Source organism: Doryrhamphus excisus, chromosome 6 (genome assembly GCF_030265055.1).
Source record: "Doryrhamphus excisus isolate RoL2022-K1 chromosome 6, RoL_Dexc_1.0, whole genome shotgun sequence".
NCBI lineage: Eukaryota > Metazoa > Chordata > Actinopteri > Syngnathiformes > Syngnathidae > Doryrhamphus > Doryrhamphus excisus.
The window spans coordinates 9,541,010-9,564,193 of NC_080471.1; the positions used below are offsets into that span (position 1 = coordinate 9,541,010).

The 23,184-nt window shown below is 43.9% G+C and overlaps 1 protein-coding gene across 6 annotated transcripts in view; it reads right to left on the reverse strand.

The window, feature by feature from the left end:
• Positions 1 to 791: 791 nt before the first annotated feature.
• LOC131130787 (unconventional myosin-IXa-like) overlaps positions 792 to 23,184 on the reverse strand; it is an 87,894-nt gene continuing 65,501 nt past the window's right edge. For 3 of the 6 annotated variants that reach the window (XM_058074773.1, XM_058074772.1, XM_058074769.1), the window contains 30 exons: positions 22,278 to 22,473; positions 22,088 to 22,207; positions 19,089 to 19,164; positions 18,764 to 18,895; positions 17,550 to 17,589; positions 17,339 to 17,461; positions 17,167 to 17,247; positions 16,955 to 17,065; positions 16,007 to 16,129; positions 15,783 to 15,932; positions 15,181 to 15,482; positions 14,009 to 15,112; positions 13,837 to 13,921; positions 12,714 to 12,811; positions 12,023 to 12,126; positions 10,697 to 10,917; positions 10,388 to 10,504; positions 10,097 to 10,285; positions 9,901 to 9,948; positions 9,715 to 9,826; positions 8,842 to 8,903; positions 8,569 to 8,761; positions 7,559 to 7,687; positions 7,389 to 7,494; positions 7,165 to 7,296; positions 6,613 to 6,736; positions 3,998 to 4,018; positions 3,601 to 3,803; positions 3,359 to 3,501; positions 792 to 2,259 (listed from right to left, as the gene is read on the reverse strand). In XM_058074773.1, the coding sequence (XP_057930756.1) occupies positions 1,892 to 2,259; positions 3,359 to 3,501; positions 3,601 to 3,803; positions 3,998 to 4,018; positions 6,613 to 6,736; positions 7,165 to 7,296; positions 7,389 to 7,494; positions 7,559 to 7,687; positions 8,569 to 8,761; positions 8,842 to 8,903; positions 9,715 to 9,826; positions 9,901 to 9,948; positions 10,097 to 10,285; positions 10,388 to 10,504; positions 10,697 to 10,917; positions 12,023 to 12,126; positions 12,714 to 12,811; positions 13,837 to 13,921; positions 14,009 to 15,112; positions 15,181 to 15,482; positions 15,783 to 15,932; positions 16,007 to 16,129; positions 16,955 to 17,065; positions 17,167 to 17,247; positions 17,339 to 17,461; positions 17,550 to 17,589; positions 18,764 to 18,895; positions 19,089 to 19,164; positions 22,088 to 22,207; positions 22,278 to 22,473 (5,013 nt within the window). In that variant the 3' untranslated portion in view covers positions 792 to 1,891. The remainder of the gene's footprint in view (positions 2,260 to 3,358; positions 3,502 to 3,600; positions 3,804 to 3,997; positions 4,019 to 6,612; positions 6,737 to 7,164; positions 7,297 to 7,388; positions 7,495 to 7,558; positions 7,688 to 8,568; positions 8,762 to 8,841; positions 8,904 to 9,714; positions 9,827 to 9,900; positions 9,949 to 10,096; positions 10,286 to 10,387; positions 10,505 to 10,696; positions 10,918 to 12,022; positions 12,127 to 12,713; positions 12,812 to 13,836; positions 13,922 to 14,008; positions 15,113 to 15,180; positions 15,483 to 15,782; positions 15,933 to 16,006; positions 16,130 to 16,954; positions 17,066 to 17,166; positions 17,248 to 17,338; positions 17,462 to 17,549; positions 17,590 to 18,763; positions 18,896 to 19,088; positions 19,165 to 22,087; positions 22,208 to 22,277; positions 22,474 to 23,184) is intronic. The other 3 variants (XM_058074770.1, XM_058074774.1, XM_058074771.1) reach the window with 3 other exon arrangements.

The window sequence follows — 23,184 nt, forward strand, 5'->3', positions numbered from 1 at the left end:
TTTTTTTAAATTTGTATTTTCTTTCTTTCTTTTCTTGCCTCACCATCGCCATGATTCATCATACAAGGTCATGAGCCGTACACAGGATAATGTATCCTTCATAAGCCATAAACTGCAGTATACATGTCCATAAATAAAGTAGTACTTCCATACATACACTGTGTAAAAAAAAATGAAACAAAAGGAGAAAGCAGAGCATGCCTTCCAGTGACATTCACTTTTTTTTTGTCTTTCTCCTTTGCACAATGTGAATATCAGTTGCACGTTGTTGTCCGTTCAGCTCATATAATGGCGGCAAAAGACGAAGAAAGACATTGTTGGGTTTTCGACTGATTCCATACGGATTACCAGGACACACCGGGACAAAAAAGCTATTTGGATGGGACGTGATTTCACGTATTTTGGTTCTGTTTACATGCTACAAAGAGTTTGCATGGTCTGCTCAAATAAGAAGAAAAACATCATTTTGGACAAGATGTATGCTTTGAACTTTGACCCAGAAGCTTTTAGTGTAACTTAAATGATCAAAGGAGAGGAAAAAGACGATTCTGTCCTTAGGCAGCAAATGGGTGGATTTGAAATAACACAATCGAGATGTGAAGACTTCCAGCTTTATGATGGAAATTCATCAGATGTGAAAGAAACACAAGCATCGGCTCATGAAGACAAAAGTACTTCTGAGCCTAATCTAAAATTTTTACTTCAGTTGCGTAAATAAACAAAACAAATCTGCAAAAATAGACCAAAAAGGCACAATGTAAAGAGAAAAAGCTGAAATGACGGTAGTGATAATAATAACGTAAACTTTTTTCTTTAAATATATAGCTTTTTTTAATTTCCTTTTTCCAACTAAAAAAAAAAATATTTAAAAAACCCTCCCCGTATTCATTTGATTCTTGGAAAAAGTTTGGACATCCCTTATAAATATTTTATTGTCTTAAATTAAAGATTAAAGCCTACACTTCACATCTGGATTGCTTTATTTCACATCTTTTTGTGTGTAAACACGACATCATGACACCTTGTCATTGGACCGCACTGGAAGAGTGTGTGTGTGTGTGTGTGTGTGTGTATGTGAGCTGATACTTCATTCACGCAGTCAAACATAGAAGAACGGAACTTGCACACATATACCGTGTTGTCCAACATCAATAATACACCAAACACATACTTTACAGCAAAAACGCAAATATAAAAATTCAAGTCCTGATGTCATAACACTGATCAATCAAGCCAAAATGCTTTTTACTCCCCCCATGGTTATTCCAGAGTGCACGAGAGGACGTGTCAATTTTTCTCTGGAAGGAGGAGGGAAAAGGAAAAGAAAAACAGGAGAGGAGGAGGGACGAGGAAACAAAACAAAAAACAGGAGAGGTAGTAAAGGAAAGGAAAGGAAAGAAAAGTGAAACCTGACTTTGACACACTTCGGAAAGAGGGAAGGCACAACCATCCCTCATACACACACAGACTTTCTATGTACATGATATTCCTCTGGAACATAATAATAATAATAATAATCATCACCATCACCATGTCTGGACAAGAAAGTGTCATGGATGAGCATGCAGCATCTTGGCTGGTGTGTAAACGTGACAAGCGGACAAGCTTAGCTTAGCTTAGCATAGCTTAGCGCTGGTTGCAGACCAGTGGAGACGTTATGGCTACATTTTTTCATGAGCCCACCCAGAAGCTGAAGAGGAAAGACGGCCCACTACACGTCACCTCTTTCTTTGTCTTTCGGGGAGGGAGGGTCAAGCAACGCGCTGGCTCAGTGCTTGCGTGGAGGAGGGGGTGCCTGCGACCCTGTGACCAGCCTCAACCAAACCCCGAGGACGTGCCCTCCTCCCAGCCCGGTGATGTCCAGCTTCCTCACGACAGCGGCGTCCCCGCATCACACCATAAACTCGTTGCTGCCGTACAGAACCAGCTGCTGGGGCGCCGAGCCAAACTCCGGCTCCTTCCGGTGGCCGCCTGAGGGCTCTCGTGGTGAGCTACGGCTCAGTCTGAGTCGGAGGCGACTCTTGCAGGCCTTCTGCTCGGTCTCAGACTCTCCTGCTGCACCCAGGCCGTAGGAGGCGAACAGCGGTCCTGATGAGGAGGAGCGGAAGCGGTAGTGAGGGGACAGCGAGGCGCTGGACGAGGGCTGATAGGAGGACGACACAGTGGAAGCGGAGTCTGTGGAGTCCTGGGAGTCGGCCTGACGGCGAAGAGCTCGTCTGCTCTTTGCCTCCGACTTTCTAGAGCGAGACGTGCCGAACTCTGTGGATGAGTAAAACAGAATTTAGAACGTTACAGGATATACTGAATCAAAATGCATTATTCATGTGGTTTTGCTATTTGCATATTCAAATGTGATCTACTGTGATGTCAACAGCAGCGTGACTACTGTCTGGTTGCAATAAAACGTGCACACACTGACTTCCTGTTCAGTGCAAAGTAAACTTCAAATGATTATTCCGCGGTGCAGCACATGGCGTTAGGCTGGATTGATATGTTTACTAAAGCTCAGAAAGTGAAAGGATACACAAACATGCAAAGTACCACAAAGATACAGGAAAGGCTAAGATATACTAGAACTCACCGTGGGAGGTGCAAACACACACAGGCGACAACCACACTGCAGGGTATGATGCAGAATTTAGAGTTTTGACTTGTTAATGTGAATGCAAAGTGTCCAGGAAGTGACGTGCATGTGCAACAGCACGACGTCACATTCCATTTCTGTATGTTTATGGAAGTAAAGATTGCTGCAGTGTGTGTTTGTGCAACAGGAATCACTATTTTTTAACCAAATGATTCGACGTAGGAGATTAAGAAAAAAAGGGCAAGAATTTTGGCATGGGTGGATGTCGGAGCCAGCAGTGGCGTATCAAATATCAAGTTATTGCTCATATGTGATAAATACAAATTATCACATACTACAGTATTAATTGGCCCTGTACCCTAGAAACCGCCCATGAATGATACGGGAAAAGGCCGAAATGATACTGTGTCAAAGCCCAGGGCAGTGATACTGATAAAATATAGAGTTTAACCATGTCCAGTATCAGCCCCCGTAGCTGTCCACTCAGAGTGCGCTGCTCTGGTATCGTGCCCGTGAAACAACCAATCAGAGAACAGCGCACAAGCGTGAACACACAGTTTACACTGTTTAGATATAATACATGTAATAAACTGAAAATTTTCTGGAAACAAAATGGTCTTTTGATTAAATAGTACGTGATAATAAGCTCATGATTAAATAGTATGTGATAATTAGTATCATGCCTCCGCGTGCCAATATCAGCCCGAGACCGTTGGGGGCATGATACCTGGCCTGATACCAGACAAACCATGTGATAACCTATAACTATCTCACCAGAAGGCTCTGAGGTGGCGCCCTCTGTTTCCATGGTGATGTTCTCTGAGCTGTCCGCCGTGCCGATGGAGGCTTCAGATTCAGGATTGTCGTCATCTGACATGCGCGGCTCCAAGATCAACATCTCATAAGTGAGCTCCTCCCTGCGAAAAGACCACAACGTTCAACTAAACAACCACCATCCTTCCACGTAGCGAACAGTCCGTCAGAGATAATAAACTTCCAAAAGATGTCTGTCGTACTTTTCTTTTTGCAAGCTCTCGATCTGTTCTGCGAGGATCCGTTCCTCTTGCTGCATGGCAAGCTGCTGCTGCTCGCTCGGTCCTGCCTCAGCGGAATCCTCGCCTCCTGCATCTGTAATCTCTGCATCGGGCACGGGGGGCGCCCTTGGGCTCAGTGGCGGAGATTGCGTGTGGATGCCGCTTTGGCGAACCCGGCTTTTGCCCTGCAAGTCGACAGCACACAAATAAAATAAAAGCGGCTGTGTGAGGGATAAATTGCTTGCTGGAGGTTTTGCTAGCAGATCTTGATGGGAGTACAGAGATGTTTAGAATGCACACACGTGCTAACCACCACGGAACAACACTTCACTACGAAGGAGGTTAGGAAGACACTCACACAGTTGCAGAACAGCGTTACCTTCAGTCTGGCGGAGCCAGGCTGCATGTTAGCAAGTTAGCGGGAAGAAAAATGCATCAGCGTGGTCAGAGTTGCTATAAAGTCTGATTCTTGCTAAACACTAAAAAACATTGATGAAAACAGTCACTGAGAGCCCTGAGAGCTAATGTTAAAATTGGGAATGTCTCATCGGATTTAGTGAGCTAGTGAGCTACCTGATAATAAAAGTTAGTTGAGGGCTTTATCCATGTGTGTACTGGGAGGTTGTCGCGATCACTACACACTAAAAAGTACAGTGGACCACTAGGACAAGCGCACAAAGGAATGTCCAAAAGCTCCAAACACAAATGATCCACAACCAAAAACACATTAACACTATCAAACAAACGAAACAGGGAAGTGCCAGATCAGAACAGAACAAATTTGTATCATTTCTGATAACATTGTTGACCAATATTGGCATAAAAATCAGATATCGGATTGTCTTTGGATTGTGAAGATTTAGTTTGCAATGACTGAAGTGCTATGTATGCAAAGGGGGAGCAAGCAAATTTCCATGATATTGGATTGAATGTTCCCTCACAACGGGATGCAGGAGCCTATCCCAGCTGTCTTCGGGCGAGAGGCGGGGTACACCCTGGACTGGTCGCCGGCCAATCACAGGGCACATATAGACAAACAACCATTCACACTCACATTCATACCTATGGACAATTTGGAGTCGCCAATTAACCTAGCATGTTTTTGGAATGTGGGAGGAAACCGGAGTACCCGGAGAAAACCCACGCATGCACAGGGAGAACATGCAAACTCCACACAGAGATGGCTGAGGGTGGAATTGGACCCTGGTGTCCTAGCTGTGAGGTCTGCGTGCTAACCACTTGACCGCCGTGCCGCCCGGATTGAATGTTAATAAATAAAATATTTTCATACTTCAAATATAGACAACCTGTTTAGAATTTTCTAAATGCATCTTTTAACATTATTAGAGCCCTCTCAACATAGCACCCCTATAGTCACATTTACACTCCGATTTATTGTTTACACCACGTTACACAATTCCTATGCTGCAGAGACTTCAGACGTTACCCTGAAAATTTACTGTGGCCAGTGAGACTGAAAAAAACCCACCCCTACTCTGCTTCCTCTACAAAAGGTATGTCAGTGAGATTGAGAAGTGCCTTGAAGTATTCCTTCCAACGCCTGACTATATTTTCATTTGAGGTCAGCAGGCCCAAGTCCCCACATAACAATGTGTAGATTTCCGAATTGTATGTTTACTCCTTATAGTGGGAGAACTATTCACGAATTACTAACAAACTAATAAATAACTATTAGACAACAAAATGGGCACGAGGGAACAGCCGCTGCCAATTTAGGTACCGGTAATGAAGTGCTTTTTATTTATGGTGTGTGGTTTTGATCATTTCTGTGTTTGGAGCATCTACACGTTTTTTTGTGTGTGTCGGCCACTGTAACAAAAAGTTCATAAAGGTACAAACAGGACGGGACAAACAATACGAGTGAATGGAGTGGCAGGACAGGACAGCACTGATGATAGTTGAGGGTGACGACAGGTGGTGGTGGGTGGGGGGCATACCTACCGGGATGGCAGTGCGGGTTATGCTCATAAACCTAACAGCAATTAGTACAGGTTTCTGAAAGGAGGGGTTGGGGGTGGGGGGAAGGATAAGTTTGGGTTAGGGAATCGTTTGGGAAAAGTAAGACTGTAGCTGGACTGAGGATGAAGAAGCTGGCTGACTTTATGGACTGATGTGCTTTCTTAAATCCTTGATTGAAGTACACACAGCATTGCACCAGCATTTGGGGGCTAATACTTTTAAAGTACAACAGAACATTTGATGGCATGAGCCAGTGTAAAAGTACAAGAATGAGAGCGCTCACATTACAAATCCACCGACTGCTTTCCCACTTCCTGCCACTTCATTCAAATCTGTCAAGAATTCGACTTTTTTTGTTCCATCCAGCTGCATGTGGAGGACCTTTATGTATGTAGATGACTTTTATTTATACACTACAAATGATTTACATGTATGATATGTATGTAGATTCAGGAAGTTGTGAATTAGATGCGACTATCCTGTTTTGAAGCCTTAGCAGCGAATGTGTTTTCATTCATTCATTTTCTACCGCTTATCCTGCGGGGGTGCTGGAGCCTATCCCAGCTGTCTTCGGGTGAGAGGCGGGGTACACCCTGGACTGGTCACCAGCCAATCACAGGGCACGTATAGGCACATTCTTACCTATGGACAATTTGGAGTGGCCAATTAACCTAGCATGTTTTTGGAATGTGGGAAGAAACCGGAGTACCCGGAGAAAACCGACGTATGCATGGGGAGAACATGCAAACTCCACACAGAGATGGCCGAGGGTGGAATCACTACAGCTTCTGATTGGACTTCATTAGCTGTTCAAGACAAGCATCTCATGTCTCAGTGTAGGTTGGACTGCAAGTTTTATCGTGTGAAATTGACTGTACTGCGCATGAAGAACAATGTCAAGGAGAATGAGGTCCTGGCATGAATGCAACACCGTGCCAGCTGCTTGATGAAGCTGAAAAATGTCAATGACAAGAAAGAAGACATCTGCCCTCTGTGGTGGGATGGTAGTCTTACCATGGACCTCCTGATGTGTGTCAATCGACTCTTAGCTTTGCTCTCTGCAAACTCCAGACTGTTGATGTCCTTAAGTCGAGCTTTGTACTTGCTCATCTGCTCGTTGATGATCAACTCCACGCACCTGAGGAAGGCAATGTTGATGAACACACAGACATTTTATTTTATTCTATCATGTTGGACCACATCGGGTACAGTTAAGTGGAACTTTACGCCTTTAAAACTCATGGATTGGAGCTTCAGGTATGTAATAAATCTATCTGCAGATGAAATTTGTGAAATATGTTTATTTTGCCCCGGAATTACTTTTTACCTCCAAGTTATAGTGTGCCGTGTGCAGAGTGAGGCCTGCATGGAATGACACTTGATTTTCTTCCCTGGAATTTTCAATGATAAACAAATGGCTACTCTTTTGACTTTTACAACTAATATTACTATATATTTTGTAGTACAGTTTACTTGCAGAGGTTGTCACTTTGTCACCCCTAGAAACCAAACATAGACCATCTGTAGTTTTCTTAAAGTGCTGGATTTAATAGTGGTAAGACGTACGCCGTCGTCTTGCTGATGTCTTGGACACTCTGCATGGGGTCGATGGTGTCAGGGCAGCGAAGGACACAGGGAGCGAAGACGATGGCGAGGGCATTGGCTGACATTCTGTTGGTCTCTTCCTGCAGTGCAATCCTGAGACAAAAATATACGAGCACCGTAAATGAAAGCATCCATTATACCACAAATAACCACCATGGTGTCAATTGAAGTTGGTGATGACTCACCTGACCAGGTGGAAGATGAGGCGCTCCAACGTGCTGAGGTGCGTGCGGCTCAGCTGGTCGATGACCGAATACACTCCTCGAATCACCTCTCGCTTGTCCGCTTGACCTGGAAACAAAATGAAAAAAAAATGTAATTCACGAACAACAAAGCATTCATGTGACTGACTTACCCATGGCTCTGAGGAACTCTTTGTAGAGTTCAAAGGTCATAAGTGGGCTGGGCAGGTCACGGAGCCACTGCTTGAGCACACTGGCGATGACATGGATGTTGTAATCGTCCAAGTTCACACTGCCCACATCTGAAAGACAACAAAGTTATTAAAGTCAATTCATGACCCAAACGCATCCTGTTTGACATGAAAACTTTATTTGTATTTCTTTGTACAAACTAAAGCAAGGTTTAGTTTAATAGGTTTAATTGGTGCTAGGGCTGTAGAAAAAAAAATCTCCCGATGCAGTTGTTGCACTCTTGGGGCTCTAATTTCATAGCGCAGCGCAAAGTGGTGCTGGGTGGTGGAGCGTGGCGCACCCCACACAGTGGTAATTTTGTCCAGCGGACCACTATGTGCAGCCAGTTTGGTAATTTGAGCTGCGCCGAGATGCGTGTAGTGGTGCACCCGGGGGAGGTGTCCACATTTTCAGCTTGGCGCAGTGAAAATTTTTCGACAAAACAGTGCAGCAAAGATGCTCTGAAAGATCGGCAGCTCCAACCTGGTCTATTCTTGGCCAGGTGAAGCGCACCCTGCGCAGTGGTAAATTGGCAGATGGGCGCACAGTGCAGACACGTCACCAAAACCTCCCAGGCAGGTTTTTCAGAGTGTCAGGCACATTTCAATGAAATAAATAATCACAGCAACCTCAATTTAATGTAAGCGTCTGAACCAGCATGTACATTTTTGTATTAATTGTCCCATCACATCTGATGTCAGATCAAAGACGTCACGCATAATGGGAACTCTACCTGAAAGTATGACGCCAACCAAGACCGGCTCTACATTAAATAAATGGCTTGGCCTCCCAGAATCAGTGAATTAGAAGTGAAACCTCAGCCAGAAAAGCACAAGCCAGCTCCACTCATCGCTCATTTCTGTGGCTGTGCTGCATGGCTCTTCACAAATCCCAAATCGTTGTTTTGTTTGACACAACCTAATGAAAAATTGATGACTGGTTTGTGGCTCACCTGTGTCTAGCCCCTGACGAAGTTCTTTGATCTTATTGGTGGAGCCCGACTTCCTGTAGATGCCCTCCGTGTAGAGGCCGTGCATCTCGATGTAGTTGATGAGCTTCTCCACTAATTGGGGCACGGCACGCTCTTCGCTAGTCAGCCTCGAAAGCTCCACGCCGAACTGACGAGGCGACAGCTCTGGATCATACTTGTTGAGAAACACAACAAAAGCGTTACGGCCTGCAAAAGTTGCACGGCTAATTGTGGTGTTGTCACACAGGCATGTACCTTTTTACTACAGTTGGTGGCCATCTTGGAGCAGCACTTCCTGTGGCAGGCGTACCGGCACACTACAACATACACACATTATAGTGAGAGGTGGCAACTGTAAAGCCCAAGATCACATGAAACATTGTGAGAGAAGGATGTGAAGTGTTTTGCTTTTTCTTTGCCTTGATGTGTTTTTCTGGGAATGTCTTCAAGTGTGGACCAGTTGTGACAAATTGGAAAAAGTGTGCTGATAACCACAGAACAGGAAGTGGAAGTCTGTAACGGTAGCGTAGCTCAACACAATACAACTAAAGTGACAATAAGCACGGCGGTCGAGTGGTTAGCGCGCAGACCTCACAGCTAGGAGACCAGGGTTCAAATCCACCCTCGGCCATCTCTGTGTGGAGTTTGCACATTCCAAAAACATGCTAGGTTAATTGGCAATTCCAAATTGTCCATAGGTATGAATGTGAGTGTGAATGGTTGTTTGTCTATATGTGCCCTGTGATTGGCTGGCCACCAGTCCAGGGTGTACCCCGCCTCTCGCCCAAACACAGCTGGGATAGGCTCCAGCACCCCCGCGACACTTGTGAGGAAAAAGCGGTAGAAAATGAATGAATGAATGTTAGCATTGACACTCTCTCCACTTCCTGTTACGTTACACCTGTATCCTAGCTTTATTTGATTGTATTGGCATTATTATTAAACATGTATGAAAACATTACCTGTACAGCAATAAAGCTTTTCTGAGAGTAAATGTTTCACAATGAAGCGGATATTTCCAAGTGAAAAAGGAGTCTAAATCTAAAAAGTGGAGGTGGACCTGCATCCCTCAGCGGTGTTTGACTTTAGAGGTCCAAGTATAATTTAAATCTCAGCTTTGGCACTCACATTTGCAGACACAAGCCCGGTCCATCATCCAGATGAGGGAGGAGCAGTACTCGCAGTAGGTCGGGATGCTATACTGGGTCGACTTGAATATGTGCCCATGATGCTCCTCCACCTGCAGGGGGCAGCACAGAGGGAATCAAATTACACCTGAAATGAGTTACAATAATTCCAGTTGTCTTATCTTACAATGTCAGTTTCCTTCTTGCGAGACTTTTTTCGCTCTCTCTTGGCAGCCTGGAAAAAAACAGACTTCAGTAATAAGTAAAACCACATCGGAAAGGCTAGTGGGTAATAATAGCATCTCTGGAACAAGTGTACAGTACAAATGAATAACGACACTATTATATGATACATTAGTTCATTCAGCTGTTGAGCTTCTTACCCTGCCGATGGTTCCCTCCATGGGCTTGTACTCGGTCATGAACTCATCCAGGAAGACTTTGAAGGTGTTCACCCACACCTTCACGGGTGACTCACTCCAGTCACGCTGCTCCAGTCGCATCGTCTTTTCCAGGATGTGCTCAAACAGAGCATAGAGGTCCTTGTAACGAATACTCTTCCCGTCGTCCATCTGGATGGTTTGAACGAGATGAGTGTTTTTTTTTTTCAAGACGACATCACCGTGGTCTTGTTACATGTCTGGGCTAGACAGCTGAACAAATGGAGGACTCACAGCTAGAGCGGTGGAGTAGGAGTTGAAGATGTTGATCCTGAACTCCTTGAGCGCTTTCTTGAAGACCACGTCCACCATGGTGTCCTTCTTACCGTTTTCACTCTCCAGGTCAGCGATCTGCAGGGAGTAGTAGGTTTCCGGTCAACAGCTTCACAGAAAGGTCCATGCTTAAAATAATGACTAATTCAAAGAAGTAAAGTTTTAATATACATTCAAAAATATTACAATATTAGATAGTATAAAGCAGTTGTCCAGCTGCAAATGACAAGAACATTAATGGTAATGATTTTACAAACATATCATTGTGACCTTCTTCAAAAGGAAGTCATTCATGGTGCGATAGTCGTGGGCGGACGTGAGGATATGCAGTGCATCGTTCTGCCACTGAGCGGGTTCCAGAGCGATGCTGCTGATCTTCACACTGCGCCGTCGTTTCATCTTGGGAGACGGTTCCTTGTTCTCCTTACTGTCACGCACACCCCCCTGCGGAATGGCCTCTGGATCTGGACTGTGAGGTGGAGACTGGCCCTCTGACGCACAGAAACAGAGAAATACATTCAATAGTGGCAATCATGCAAATCAAGTAACATTTTGTGGCCTTTTGGGGGCAGGAAGTTTGGTTGACAACAGAAATTCTGTTCTCTAATCCAGCGACATAAATCACAAAGGCCTAATTTAAAATATCAGCAGGGTGTCCCGTGGTCTTGATGCAGCTTGTGAAGCAGAACATATGCAAAACACAAGCACAATACAAAAAGAACACAAGAGTATAAGCACAACATAAAAAGAACATAGCAAATAACAACACAATAAGAACATAAGCAGAACCCAGGGAGAACGTAAAGGGACCTTTTATGCAATTTCCACTTTTCTCTCTCTCTCTTTTCTCTCTCGATTTTCTACAATAAAAGCTCTGATAAAACATTCCACTGTTCTCAAATATCTTAATTTTGATTTTTCTACACAAAATAAGATGAAAAATAAATAAACAAATCAAGAATAAAGAAAATCAATCAATCAGTAATAAATAAATGTAATAATAATAATAATAATAAAACAGCAAATAATAAAAACTTAAGAAACCACATATAGTTGGTGGGTAGACAAATATTTTTTTTAAGATTAAAATGAACAAAGCATTATTAGAGCCCTGTAGACATGACAAAACACGACTATAGTCACATTTATACTTTTTTTATTTACAACATATTGCGCAACTGCAGGGTCTTGAGACACATGCTAACTCGCAAACTAGAGAGCTAGCGACCTAAACGGTAGCCTCCAAGTTATTTCCTTTAAACTTAAAAAAACCAAAAACTTACCACTTCCACACGGATAGGGAGGATAACTATTAACAGTTATTTAACCTTTAACATGAACATTAATCAAACGTAATATTTTTTTCTGGGTACATGATACCATACAGCATCCGTATCAAACTTGCGCGGGCCGCACTAATATTAAACTTTCATATCAAGGCGGGGGCCTCAAACTAGTGTCACATTTGGCCCGAGGGCCGCGTGTTTGAGACCCCTGTATTAAACACTGGTAGTCCCGCAAAAAACATGTAATGTGGTCATCACAGCAAAACTTAAAAACATATGCAGAACATAACATAAGTAGGACATCTCTCACCATGTGTCTCTGTGGCCTCGCTACTGCTGGTCGGCTTCTCCAGGAAGACTTTTTTCTCGCTGTGTTTTGTTTTACTCCAGAATCGCATCTTCCCTCTCATCCTGCTGAAGATCAAAATAAAATAAGATTTACGTGACAGAAAAGTAATCTAAACAACAGCTAAATGCCTCTCCAAGTTGCAGTGAATTATTACAGTAAACCTCGGATATATCGGATTCAATTGTTCCCACTGGTTTTGTCCGATATAAGCGAAATCTGTTATATGCGTATACCGGAAAATGTCCGTTTTACGCATATATCGGATTTATATCCGGTATATGCGTAAATCGGATTTTATCCGTTATAAAAAGGCACTTCCTTGACTATGTTTCCAATGTACCTGGACGCGCAGGCAACGCAAACGCTGCAAATCGGAGCGCCACGATGCGGCCATCCGATATATGCGAGGGAAATTTAATGGAAATGCATTGGAACAGGAATGGAGATTTTGTCCCAAATAGGCGAAATCCGTTATAAAAAATCCGATATATGCAATGAATTTTTATTGGAAATGCATCACAGAAAAATCGGTTCTTTTTTTATCTGTCCGTTGTGAGCGAATTTCCGATATATCCGAGGTTTACTGTAGTATTGCATTACAGAATATCGATAGTTTTCAGTGTTCACTGTATTTGGAATATAACTTGCACACCTTCCATCCTGACTGGAGGTTTTCCTAAGAACTTCCACTTTGCCTAGGTCTCCTGATGACAATGTTTTATGGATCTTCTTTTGATCTTTGTGGGAATCCTGATGAGACAAGAAGAACAGTTATAGTCCATAATCGATAAACTGTTGGTTGACGGCGTTCTTCTTCTAACATGCCTCTGACAACTGTAGTTAAAACATTCAAATAAGAACAGATTGAATAGTCTCTTGTCATGCTGCAGTCTTTGTATTGGATGTTGAATTAGTCACAAAGAAGGAATACAGGAAGTGAAGCTCCTGCTTTAAAGTGTGGTTAGTTTCAAACTTGGACCATTCCAGCATGCAGGAGCAAAACGTCAGCAAACGCATCGTGTTAAATATGTTTCCTGAGGGTGCGCAGAGAAAATGTGCAGCAATTCACCGCACCCTCACCGTGGTTAGAGTCCGTTTACAAGCAGAGTGTTGGTGGAGTAGGAGTGAGGATAGTGGAGTTAAAATTAAAAAGGCTCCACTTCCAGCGACATGACTGAGAAGTTGGCAGAAGTGGTGGAAAACGGCTCAGGACCACAGCAGGACCTGCGGCCATTTACCGTCTCTGAGTCACTGTGATAGTCCACCTCTGGGGTGTGGGCGCGTGAGGGGGACAGGCAGGGGGGCAGCGTGCGGGAATGGGCGGGGATGTAGTATTCATCGTGGTCGTCGTCGTCTGACTGGGTTGCTCCCTCAGAGTTACAGCGCGTGAGGAAGTCGGAGCGCGTCCGGGACATGCGCGCTTTCTTTTTGGGGCCCGGGCGGCCCACCTGCTGCCGAGCAACCACAGGAACATAAGACCTCAACTCTAAATGCGGATCCAGAGAACTGCTGCAAGCCTAAGCTCATCTTCTTAGCACTGGAACCTTATTTGATAAGTTCAAGTCAGTTCAAACAGACAGTGAACTAGCCAATGAAAATATTCCATTCAGTCAAACAATGGCGCTGACATTGCCACACCTCTAATGATCTGACTGCAGGAGGTTGCTGTTTGAAAGTGTACAGACACGGCTAAGACTCTAGCTTTGCTGGGTTCTGTGTGAAAGAACCAAAGTCAGCTCTGGCGCTGTTGCGTTTCTTGAGTGAAAGAGATTTACCTCTCTGGTTCTGGATCCAGCAGACTGGGAATCATCTCTGAACATGGACAAGGATCTTTCCTGGTTGACCAAATCCTTGTCTGACCTGGAGGAAACGCTTAATTAAAACCTTCTATTGTGTGTTAACCTTCATAAAATAAGACCGGGTTTAGTCCTGGTGGTTTCGACTTACTTGGAAAAGGGCAGCTTGCGTCTGGGTGGTGAGAACATGGTGGTTGTTGGTTTCTCTGTCATGTTTACGATGACAGTCTGAGCCGAACTCTTCTTTTGGGCTTTGGGTGGTTTGGTGTCCAGGACTGGGCTCGGACCCCCCTGCCCACATGCTCCTGCATTCCTTTCTTGTTGACTTGGGAGAACTGGAGCGAGACTGGGATTTGTCTCCAGAATGATGTTAATGTCCACCTCTTTAGAGCATAGACCAGGTATTTCTGGACTTGCTTCACGAGGGGTTGAAGACTTCCCTTCTTCAAAGCTGCCCCTCTTGGACGGTGTAGTCCTTGAAGACTGAGGTGGTTCAACCGCAGAGTCTACATCCAAACCTGAAATTAGTGGTGTACCCCCAAGTTGAGAACCGCTTTCTGGAGTTTGGGGTACTCCTTCTTCTACAGGGCTCTCTTTTTGCATACTGATCAAGACCACAACAGGTCTTCTAGATGCAGACTCCCTTCTCTCCTTGTAAGATTTACTGGAGCTTTCAAATTTTGCTTCTCGAACTGGACTTCGATCAGAAGCGATGTAAAAAGTTGCTCTTGGAGCTTCTGTCCTGTGAGGTGACTCCACCATGGGCTTTTCGTTATGGTTTGAATCTCTCACTGGCTCTTGACTATCGAGCATCGAGGAACGTTCCTCAAGTACAACGCTTCCAGAACCCCCTGTCTCCATATTCTCAACAGTCAGCTGCCTAAAGCTGTCATGAGTAGTAAGACACTCAAGAGGGGAAGGTCTGTGATGGTCCTCTACAGAACAGTCATTGCTGTCTGATCTCGCCTCTTCTTGAGGAGGCGTTCCTACGCTGGTGGCGCGGACTTTGAGAAGTTCCAAGCTGAACTGAGCCTGCTCCAGTTCTCTCATCCGCCTGCTTTCTCTCTTGGATCGGGTCTTGAGACTTGCTTCATCGACACACCAACTTGAATCAGAGTCAACATCCTTGGCAACATCGACCCCAACCACAGCAGAACATTCAGCAGGTCCTGAGAGGTTCTGCTCTCTTTCCTGTTCCGATGTGGTGAGGTCATGAATGATGGAGGCTTGAAGCTGCTGCTTCAGTTCGTGGAACCTAAATATGAGAGAGATGATTACGCACTTAACTTCCACTTGACATCATACCATCTTCGCTCTCCGTACCTGAGCCGGGCCAGGTATCCCCTTGCCACCACCTGCAGCTGCGTCACAGTCCTGTGTACCGCACAGTAGCGTCTCCTCGCCATGAATCCCCTCCATGCCGCCTGGACCGTGATGACGGCCATGGTCTTTCGATGGCAGCAAATCCTCCAGCTCCGCTGAATCACAACCGCCGAATGCCTGCACCGCAAGAACCTCCGGCGCTGCCTGCAGCACCTCCAGGCCGCCTGTAGACATACGACCGCTTGCTCCTCCAACCTCAGGTCTATAGCGGACTGCCTGAGAAGGCAGCGGCGCCACCATCGCTGCGGAACAGGAAACAAGAATGAACCAAAAGTACCGAAATCACCAGAATATGTGGCTTGTGTCTCTGGCGTTTTGAAGACCTAGGAAGGCCCCATCTTGCTCATTTAGGGTTAGAGTATTTTAAACACCCTTGGCTTCCTTTTCTTTCCTTCATAACTGCTCAATCTATATCCACCATTTATTTAGGAATTGTGCATTTCTGTCAAAATGTTTACTCCTGTATATATTTATGTATTCATTTATCCTTAATATATTTTCTTCTTCTGCCAACATACATCATTTTCTTATCAAATGCTCACCTGGATGACGCAAGCAGCCACTCTCAATCTGACAAAGTGCTTCCTCTCCAAAACCGCCCTGAAGCGGCGCTGCAACGTGACAATACGTCGCAGCACTTCCTGGTGGAGGAGGGTCTGAAGACGCTGACGCTCCGCCTCCCGCAGGAACACCTGGACCAGTTGATAGAAGGTTGAATAGATAGAATAGAAAACGACACAATAAGGAGTTAGCAGAGGCTGCATACCGTTGTGTTGCCTACTTGGTACCCAGCGGGCAGGAGGTGGATCTGCCTGAAGAACTCCCTGATGCCTGATTTGGTGGAACTGGTGCCTCGTGGCAGCAGCACATGAAAGTGGCGAACAAAATCCTGGAAAGAAGCAGAAATGGTATCTGATAAGATGTTGAATTATTGTTTGAGATAAGGGTGCGTTCACGCTTGTCGTCTGGCATTCTGGTATGGACTACAAGTATGCACAATGCCAAACTCAAAGCATTATTTGATTTCACTGACAAAAGTGTGAACTAGTGTGAACGCTACATGAACCACACTAAAGCGACCACAAAGTGTCTTTAAAAAAAATTATTTGGTGTGAAGGCACGTTGAAGCTGTCTTGAGCGTGTCCTGTGTTCGATGGACCAAACAATCATACTTGCAGAACAAACAGACGAAACATAATTTTAACCGGATCAAAAATGACAAGTGTGAACTCACCCAAAGTATAAATGGCAGTTTTTGACATTTCTATAACATTAAACTCAAGTTTATCATCCTACCTATCAAAAACCCATACATTCATTCATTCATTTTCTACCGCTTTTTCCTCACGAGGGTCACTGGAGCCTATCCCAGCTGTCTTTGGGATAGAGGCGGGGTACACCCTGGACTGGTCGCCAGCCAATCACAGGGCACATATAGACAAACAACCATTCACACTCACATTCATACCTATGGACAATTTGAAATCGCCAATTAACCTAGCATGTTTTTGGAATGTGGGAGGAAAACGCATGCACAGGGCGAACATGCAAACTCCACACAGAGATGACCGAAGGTGGAATTGAACCCTGGTCTCCTAGCTGTGAGGTCTGCACGCTAACCACTTGACCGCCGTGCAAACAAAACAAGTCATAACCAAACAAAACCAAGTAAGTCTTAGGAGTGGTCATGAGCAAAGACCCAGGCAGAACTTACCTGAAAGGTGTACTTGATGCTGTATCCTGATTGTCTGATACGGACAGTTTCCAGCATGCCTGTGTAGCGAAGCTGTCTGAGTACCAAGCTGTCATTAAAACGTAACGGCAGCTGACAAAAACAGAGACATAAAGCATTTTTTTTGTTTAATTGCTACAGAAAGTATAAAAGTCAAGAATAAAAATGAGGTCGCAGCAAATAAGAGTTTTTACCTTCTCAGCATTGGAGCGAATGCACTTAACAAAGTACGGCTCCGATTGATTGAGAGTCTCCATTAGTTTATTGAGAGAAGCCTGCACATGCACACACAGTGGAAATGTTTAGTGTATTAAAATAAATTGCCAGAGGCTTCCAGCAGGGGGCCCCAAAGATCCACTCATTGACCTGAAACTGTGCACTGATGCTGGGCGGTTTCTTCTTCTTGTGCAGGTGAAGCAGCGATTTTGTGATGCGGTCGTGGAGCGTCACGCTGCTCAGGTGGCGCAGAGACTTCACATCTAACAAGTGCTACCAATAATAAAAAAAAAAGAAAACGGTTTAATATAATTTGCACAGCGTCATCTTTAAAGACAGGATCGTGCTGATGTCATCCTACCTTGGGCAGGGTGGGCTTCAGCTTGCAGTTTTTGTTTCTCCTAAAAGATATGAATCATCATTTTCTTACCAGATACCCAATGCAACTTTTCCAAATTAAGTATATTATAATCAGAATTATATTTTAATGCAGATCATATTCTAGGGTTGAAGCATTTTTATGAGTGCCTGCAAAAAGCGATGGCGGTACGGGGTGGCCAGGAGTGGCCGTGGCCACCCTTGGTAACTCTCCAGCCACCCCCACAACTGGACCACAATTTTGACAAATGTGGCTCTGTGGTGCGGGCCGTTTAGGCTTGGATTTATTTCACTGCAGCACACAACTTTTCGTGGTATAGGCTCCAGCGTAGCCGACTTCAGGCTAGACTGGTTGCCAGCCAATTGCAGGGCACATATAAAGAGACAACCATTCACATTCCCAATCATAGCTATGGACAATTTAGGGTTTCCAATTAACCTGCTATTATTACACTACTTGTTGACTTGTTCTGCATTAAAAAAGCTTCCAATGGCCTTTTTGATGTTCTTCATGGGAGGTCCTGAAGGGCCACTTGATAACGTATTTCTAATGAATAAAAAGCCTGAAAATACTACTCCACTTACTCCACAATACAATCATGCCCAATAGAAAGTAAAAAAAAGTAATTACATGAATCTACCACAAGCTGATGAATGACAGCCAATTCGCCTTAGCTGGCGAGGCTTACTGGAGGATCGGGAGAGTGCGGCCGAAGCATGACTTTGTTTGTTTGTAATGAAGCTTGTTATGTAAAACCCATTTTGAAATCATGGATATTCAGAAATGATATCACAAGTTAGTGTGAATCAAGATTGCAATGTTTGTTTACTTTCTGTGCAGCCCTACTTGATACAATCATTTCAACACAACTTTTCCATTTTCAGTTGAAATTGTCTCCATATGCAGGACCACATTCCAATTTTTTTTTTTAACCCTTAATGGGATAATATGTGACAGAGTTGATTAAATTTTCATAACAACTTAATAACAAAATAATGTTTGGCCTTTATTCACTACAGATGCACTAAAACCTTTGGTGTATGGTGTCACTTTCACGTGACATATAAGAATCATAAAAAGTTTGATATTATGTAGATTAACATTGTAGACAAATAAAAGAATACAAGAACAATGCGATAGTATGTGTATTTTTAAAATGCATAAAAAGTGGTGGTGCTGTTCTCCAGGTGACTCACAGTAAAATGCCCTGAGCTCGCTCCAGAAGTTTGCTGTTGGACGAGTTGACAAAGATGCCGTCCTCTCCCAAGGTGGGACTTGCTGCTGAGGGCAGGCGACCCGATCTCGGACTGCGACCGTTGAAGCCATCCCTGCAGAGAAGGAACATTACGTCTGCTCTCAATGTCCAATTCAAGCTTTTTATTTGCTGATGGAAGGGAATGCTAAATGGCCAATGGGATTTTTTTTGCACACCTGCAACTAACTACTTTGCGATTTATTATACAAGAGATTGTTGCTTCTTAGAAAGGGAAATTATTTATGTTTAGACTTTTGGGGACGCACCAGCTGGCTTTCTCATTCAAGGTGTTGGCGCCGTGAAGATCTGACAAGGGAGTGCGGGGATTCTTCCTGGTGATGCCTGCATGGAAAGGAACAAGGAAATAATATTAGAGATTCTATAGTACTGTAAATTATATCAGTTTTACGCTTAATCGCATTTGGCCACTTGGCTACTTTCACATGCTTCTACTTTCATCTTGCTGCTTTTTCCTGATGAGTAATAATAGCAATAACAACAACAATAATTGATTTTATATAGTGCCTTTTCGACCAGTCCGGGGTGTACCCCGCCTCTCGCACAAAGTCAGCTGGGATAGGTTCCAGCATACCCCCGCGACCATCGTGAGAATAAGCGGTATAGAAAAAGAATGGCTGGATGGATAATGCCTTTTCACAGGTACCCAAAACACATCACAGTGAAGTCAAGCCATTATCCATTCACTCCTCAGTCACACACTGGTGGTGGTAATCTACATCTGTGGCAACAGCGACTCTGGGGTAGACTGACTGAAACATGGGTGCCAATTCTCACCTGCGGCCTCTATGTGAGTGCATCTTAAAGACAGACAACAGTGCAATGCCCAGAAGAAATGGAAATGAAAAGTCATATTTGTCTTTGTTAAATACTTAAAATAGTACATCTTAAGTCTGTCAAGATGGCTATCTCTCAGGTCTGGCCCTCCGATAGCTGGCGAACTTGCATTTTGTTCTGTGAACTTCCAGAGTTTCTCTTCATGCATCTTTTGTATGTGTGTTTTTGGCATTTGGAAAACATTTTCTGAGCATTTGTTTTTCAACCTACACCGTTTATGTGATTGCAGCATTTTTATCCATTCATCCAGTTATTTTCTATACCGCTTATCCTCGGTAGGGTCGTGGGTACGCCTATCCCAGGTGTCTTCGGGGGAGAGGTGGGGTACGCCCTGGACTGGTCGCCAGCCAATCACAGGGCACATACAGACAAACAACCGTTCACACTCACATTCATACCTATGGACAATTTGGAGTCGCCAATTAACCTAGCATGTTTTTGGAATGTGGGAGGAAACCGGAGTACTTGAAGAAAACAAATGCCCGCACGGGGATGCAGCATTGCATTGGTTTTATGGTGTGGATGGAGACAATTGATTTGATGTGGCAACCTCTGAAGGGAAAGGCCGAAAGAGAGAGAAGATTGGTTTTATGGCGTTCATGTGTTTTTCCCATGGATCATTCCTGTGTTAGGAAGTTGCTGCATGTTTGACCCTGTTGGCCACCGCAGAATCGAAATCAAGATTTTTTGTTTTATGTTTGCCCTACATCAGTGGTTCCTATCAGGGGCGTCACTAGGTTCTGAGGACGGGGGGGGGGCTTAGCCCCCTGGAGATGCACAGGATATGAATGAATGTAGTAGACATTAAAAAAATCCCAAAAAATAATGAAAATTCAAAAAAACAAATAACGAACATTCCCACTTTTGGACAGATTTAGTAGAGATACTCAATTGTTTTAGGCCACCTTTAAATTCCCACAAGTACACACAATCTACACTGCAAAACCGCTGCTCAAGCTGTGCAACCATTCTGTCCAGTGAACAGTGATCAATTATATAATAATCATTATTATATTATTAATTAGCCCATTATTATTACTATCATCATTATTCTTCTTCTGATTATTACTACTACTACTACTACTAGTAGTAGAAGTACTACTACTAGTAGTAGTAGGCTAGTATTAGCTTGCTTTTGCCCTATTACATAAAATTTGTCAGAGATTTTTTGTAAAAAAAAAAAAATCAATAAAAGTATCAAATTATTTAGGGGGCCTAAAATAGGCTAAAATATAGGCTAAAATAACTAGTTCCTATACTTTTCATAGTCCTGCACCCCTCAGACATTTGACCGAAGTCATGTAAACCCTACTCTAGCGCAATTAAACAAACCACATTAAGCACACAATAAAACATCTAACTGAATTATTAACTAGAATTTTAGAGATAATTTTGTATATTTTTAAAATATAGTATTTTTATTTTATTAATGTAATTATTTCAGAATTGTTAGATTTGAACACACTTATATTTTTCAGAGAACACACTACAAACTTCTTGTCTGTCTCCTTTCTTCTGCACTGTGTGGGCGCTGTTCATATGATGAGGCGTTCAAGGGCACTGCGTAACTTTTGAGTGTTAGCCTTTCAGACACCAATGTAGTCAATGACAATTTGCATACCCCTGGGTGTACGCAGAGCACACTTTGGGAACCAAAGCCCTACATCATAACAGGAATCATAACAGGAATCATGAGAGGTTTTCTCCAAAATGTCAAAGAAAAGTCGACACACTCACTCACACTTCATTCATCCATCTATTTTCTGAAGTTTGTCCTCTCCAGGGTCACAGGTATGCCGATATACAAGCCGTCTTCGTGCGAGAGGCAGGGTGCACCCTGGACTGGTTGCCAATCATCGGGCGGATTTAGACTAACTAGCATTTTCCATACAAACACGTATTTTTCTTTTTACTCCCACATTGCAAATGTGGAACGACAAGGTTGTTAAAAGATACCTACCCTTGTGACAAATAAAGAATCATGATAATACCGTATCTGCAGGCTCCCGCTAGTCTACACAGAAGAAAATTCCATTGATTTTTTCCGATCAGTCACAAAGGAAATTGTGTGCGCGGAACGACCCACATGCCTGAGGTTCTATTTCTTACGTCTGCCGCTGTAATAAAACCATGTCAGCTCATCCGCCTCAGAGCTGGAATTGATTTGTTGGAGTGGATTGTTACTTTTTCACTTGAGCACACCTCAGACTTTCATCCCATTATAAAGCCCATTAACTAGGCTCTGGCTTCCAAAAACCACTAAAGAGATCTCACTTTTACACATGGGCAGTATTTGAAAAAAACGCAAGGAGTAAGGAGCTGTACAAAAGTATTCTTTTCAATCAAATCAAACTGTGTAATAATCTAATAGTGTGTCACCATAGTCTTTATACATTGTGGACCAACTTACTGTATTTCTCATCTTTGCACCTCTGAAGGATTTCAAGGCTCCTCTGGTGAACTGGGTGATGAAGGAAACTGAAGCTGTCGACGGTTTTCACAACGGCACAGGGGATGGCAGCATCGTTCCCTAACAACCACCACCAGCATCTTCACTATACCATCACGCTCAACTGTTTGGAGAGAATATGTCGACTTACCCGTCTTCTTGTGTGTGTGTCTGCGACCAGCCTCCCTGAAAGCCACCAGGGCCCTGAAGTAGGCGCGCAACACAGCCCAGCGGAATGTTGCCACAGGGTCGATTCCCATCAGGCCGCAGATAAAGGCGTTCTTGCTGCTCTTCAGCAAAGCCACCACATCAGGACGCATGTGGTCCGTGTTTTTCTCCCGGAAGTCCTGAACCCAAGAAAGAACCAGGATTTTGTCAGGCCAAAGCAGCATGATACACAAAATTAATGCTGGAAAAATTAAAAAATTAAATGGAAGAAACACTTCAACAAGCATCAATAAAATGTATTATCAATTATATTAGAGTACTTGGTGTCATTAGCTACTCAGAAATAATTTTTATACATAAGGTCTCCTCAACCAGCGATAGGCCACACAGCTACTGCACAGAGACCGGGGTTCGATTCCCCGCTGGGGCATATCTGTGTGGAGTTTGCATGTTCTTCCCGTGCAGGCATGGGTTTTCTCCGGCTACTCCGGTTTCCTCCCACATTCCAAAAACATGCTAGGCTAATTGGTGACTCCAAATTGTCCATAGGTATGAATGTGAGTGTGAATGGTTGTTTGTCTGTATGTGCCCTGTGATTGGCTGGCGACCAGTCCAGGGTGTACCCCGCCTCTCGCCCGAAGACGGCCGGGATAGGCTCCAGCATGTCCATGATAGGATTAGCGGAACAGAAAATGGATGGATGGACTTATGAATAGATTATAGAAGTGTTTAGCTTCTGTTCCACACTCCTGTTCAGAAGGTGGCGGTAATGCACACCAAGAGCTGCTTACCAACTGCCAATAGACAACAGAAGAAGAACCCTGACAACTTTCCATTTGAGTGTGTACATGATACCTCAATCAGTTTGGGGAACGGAATATTCCACCCCT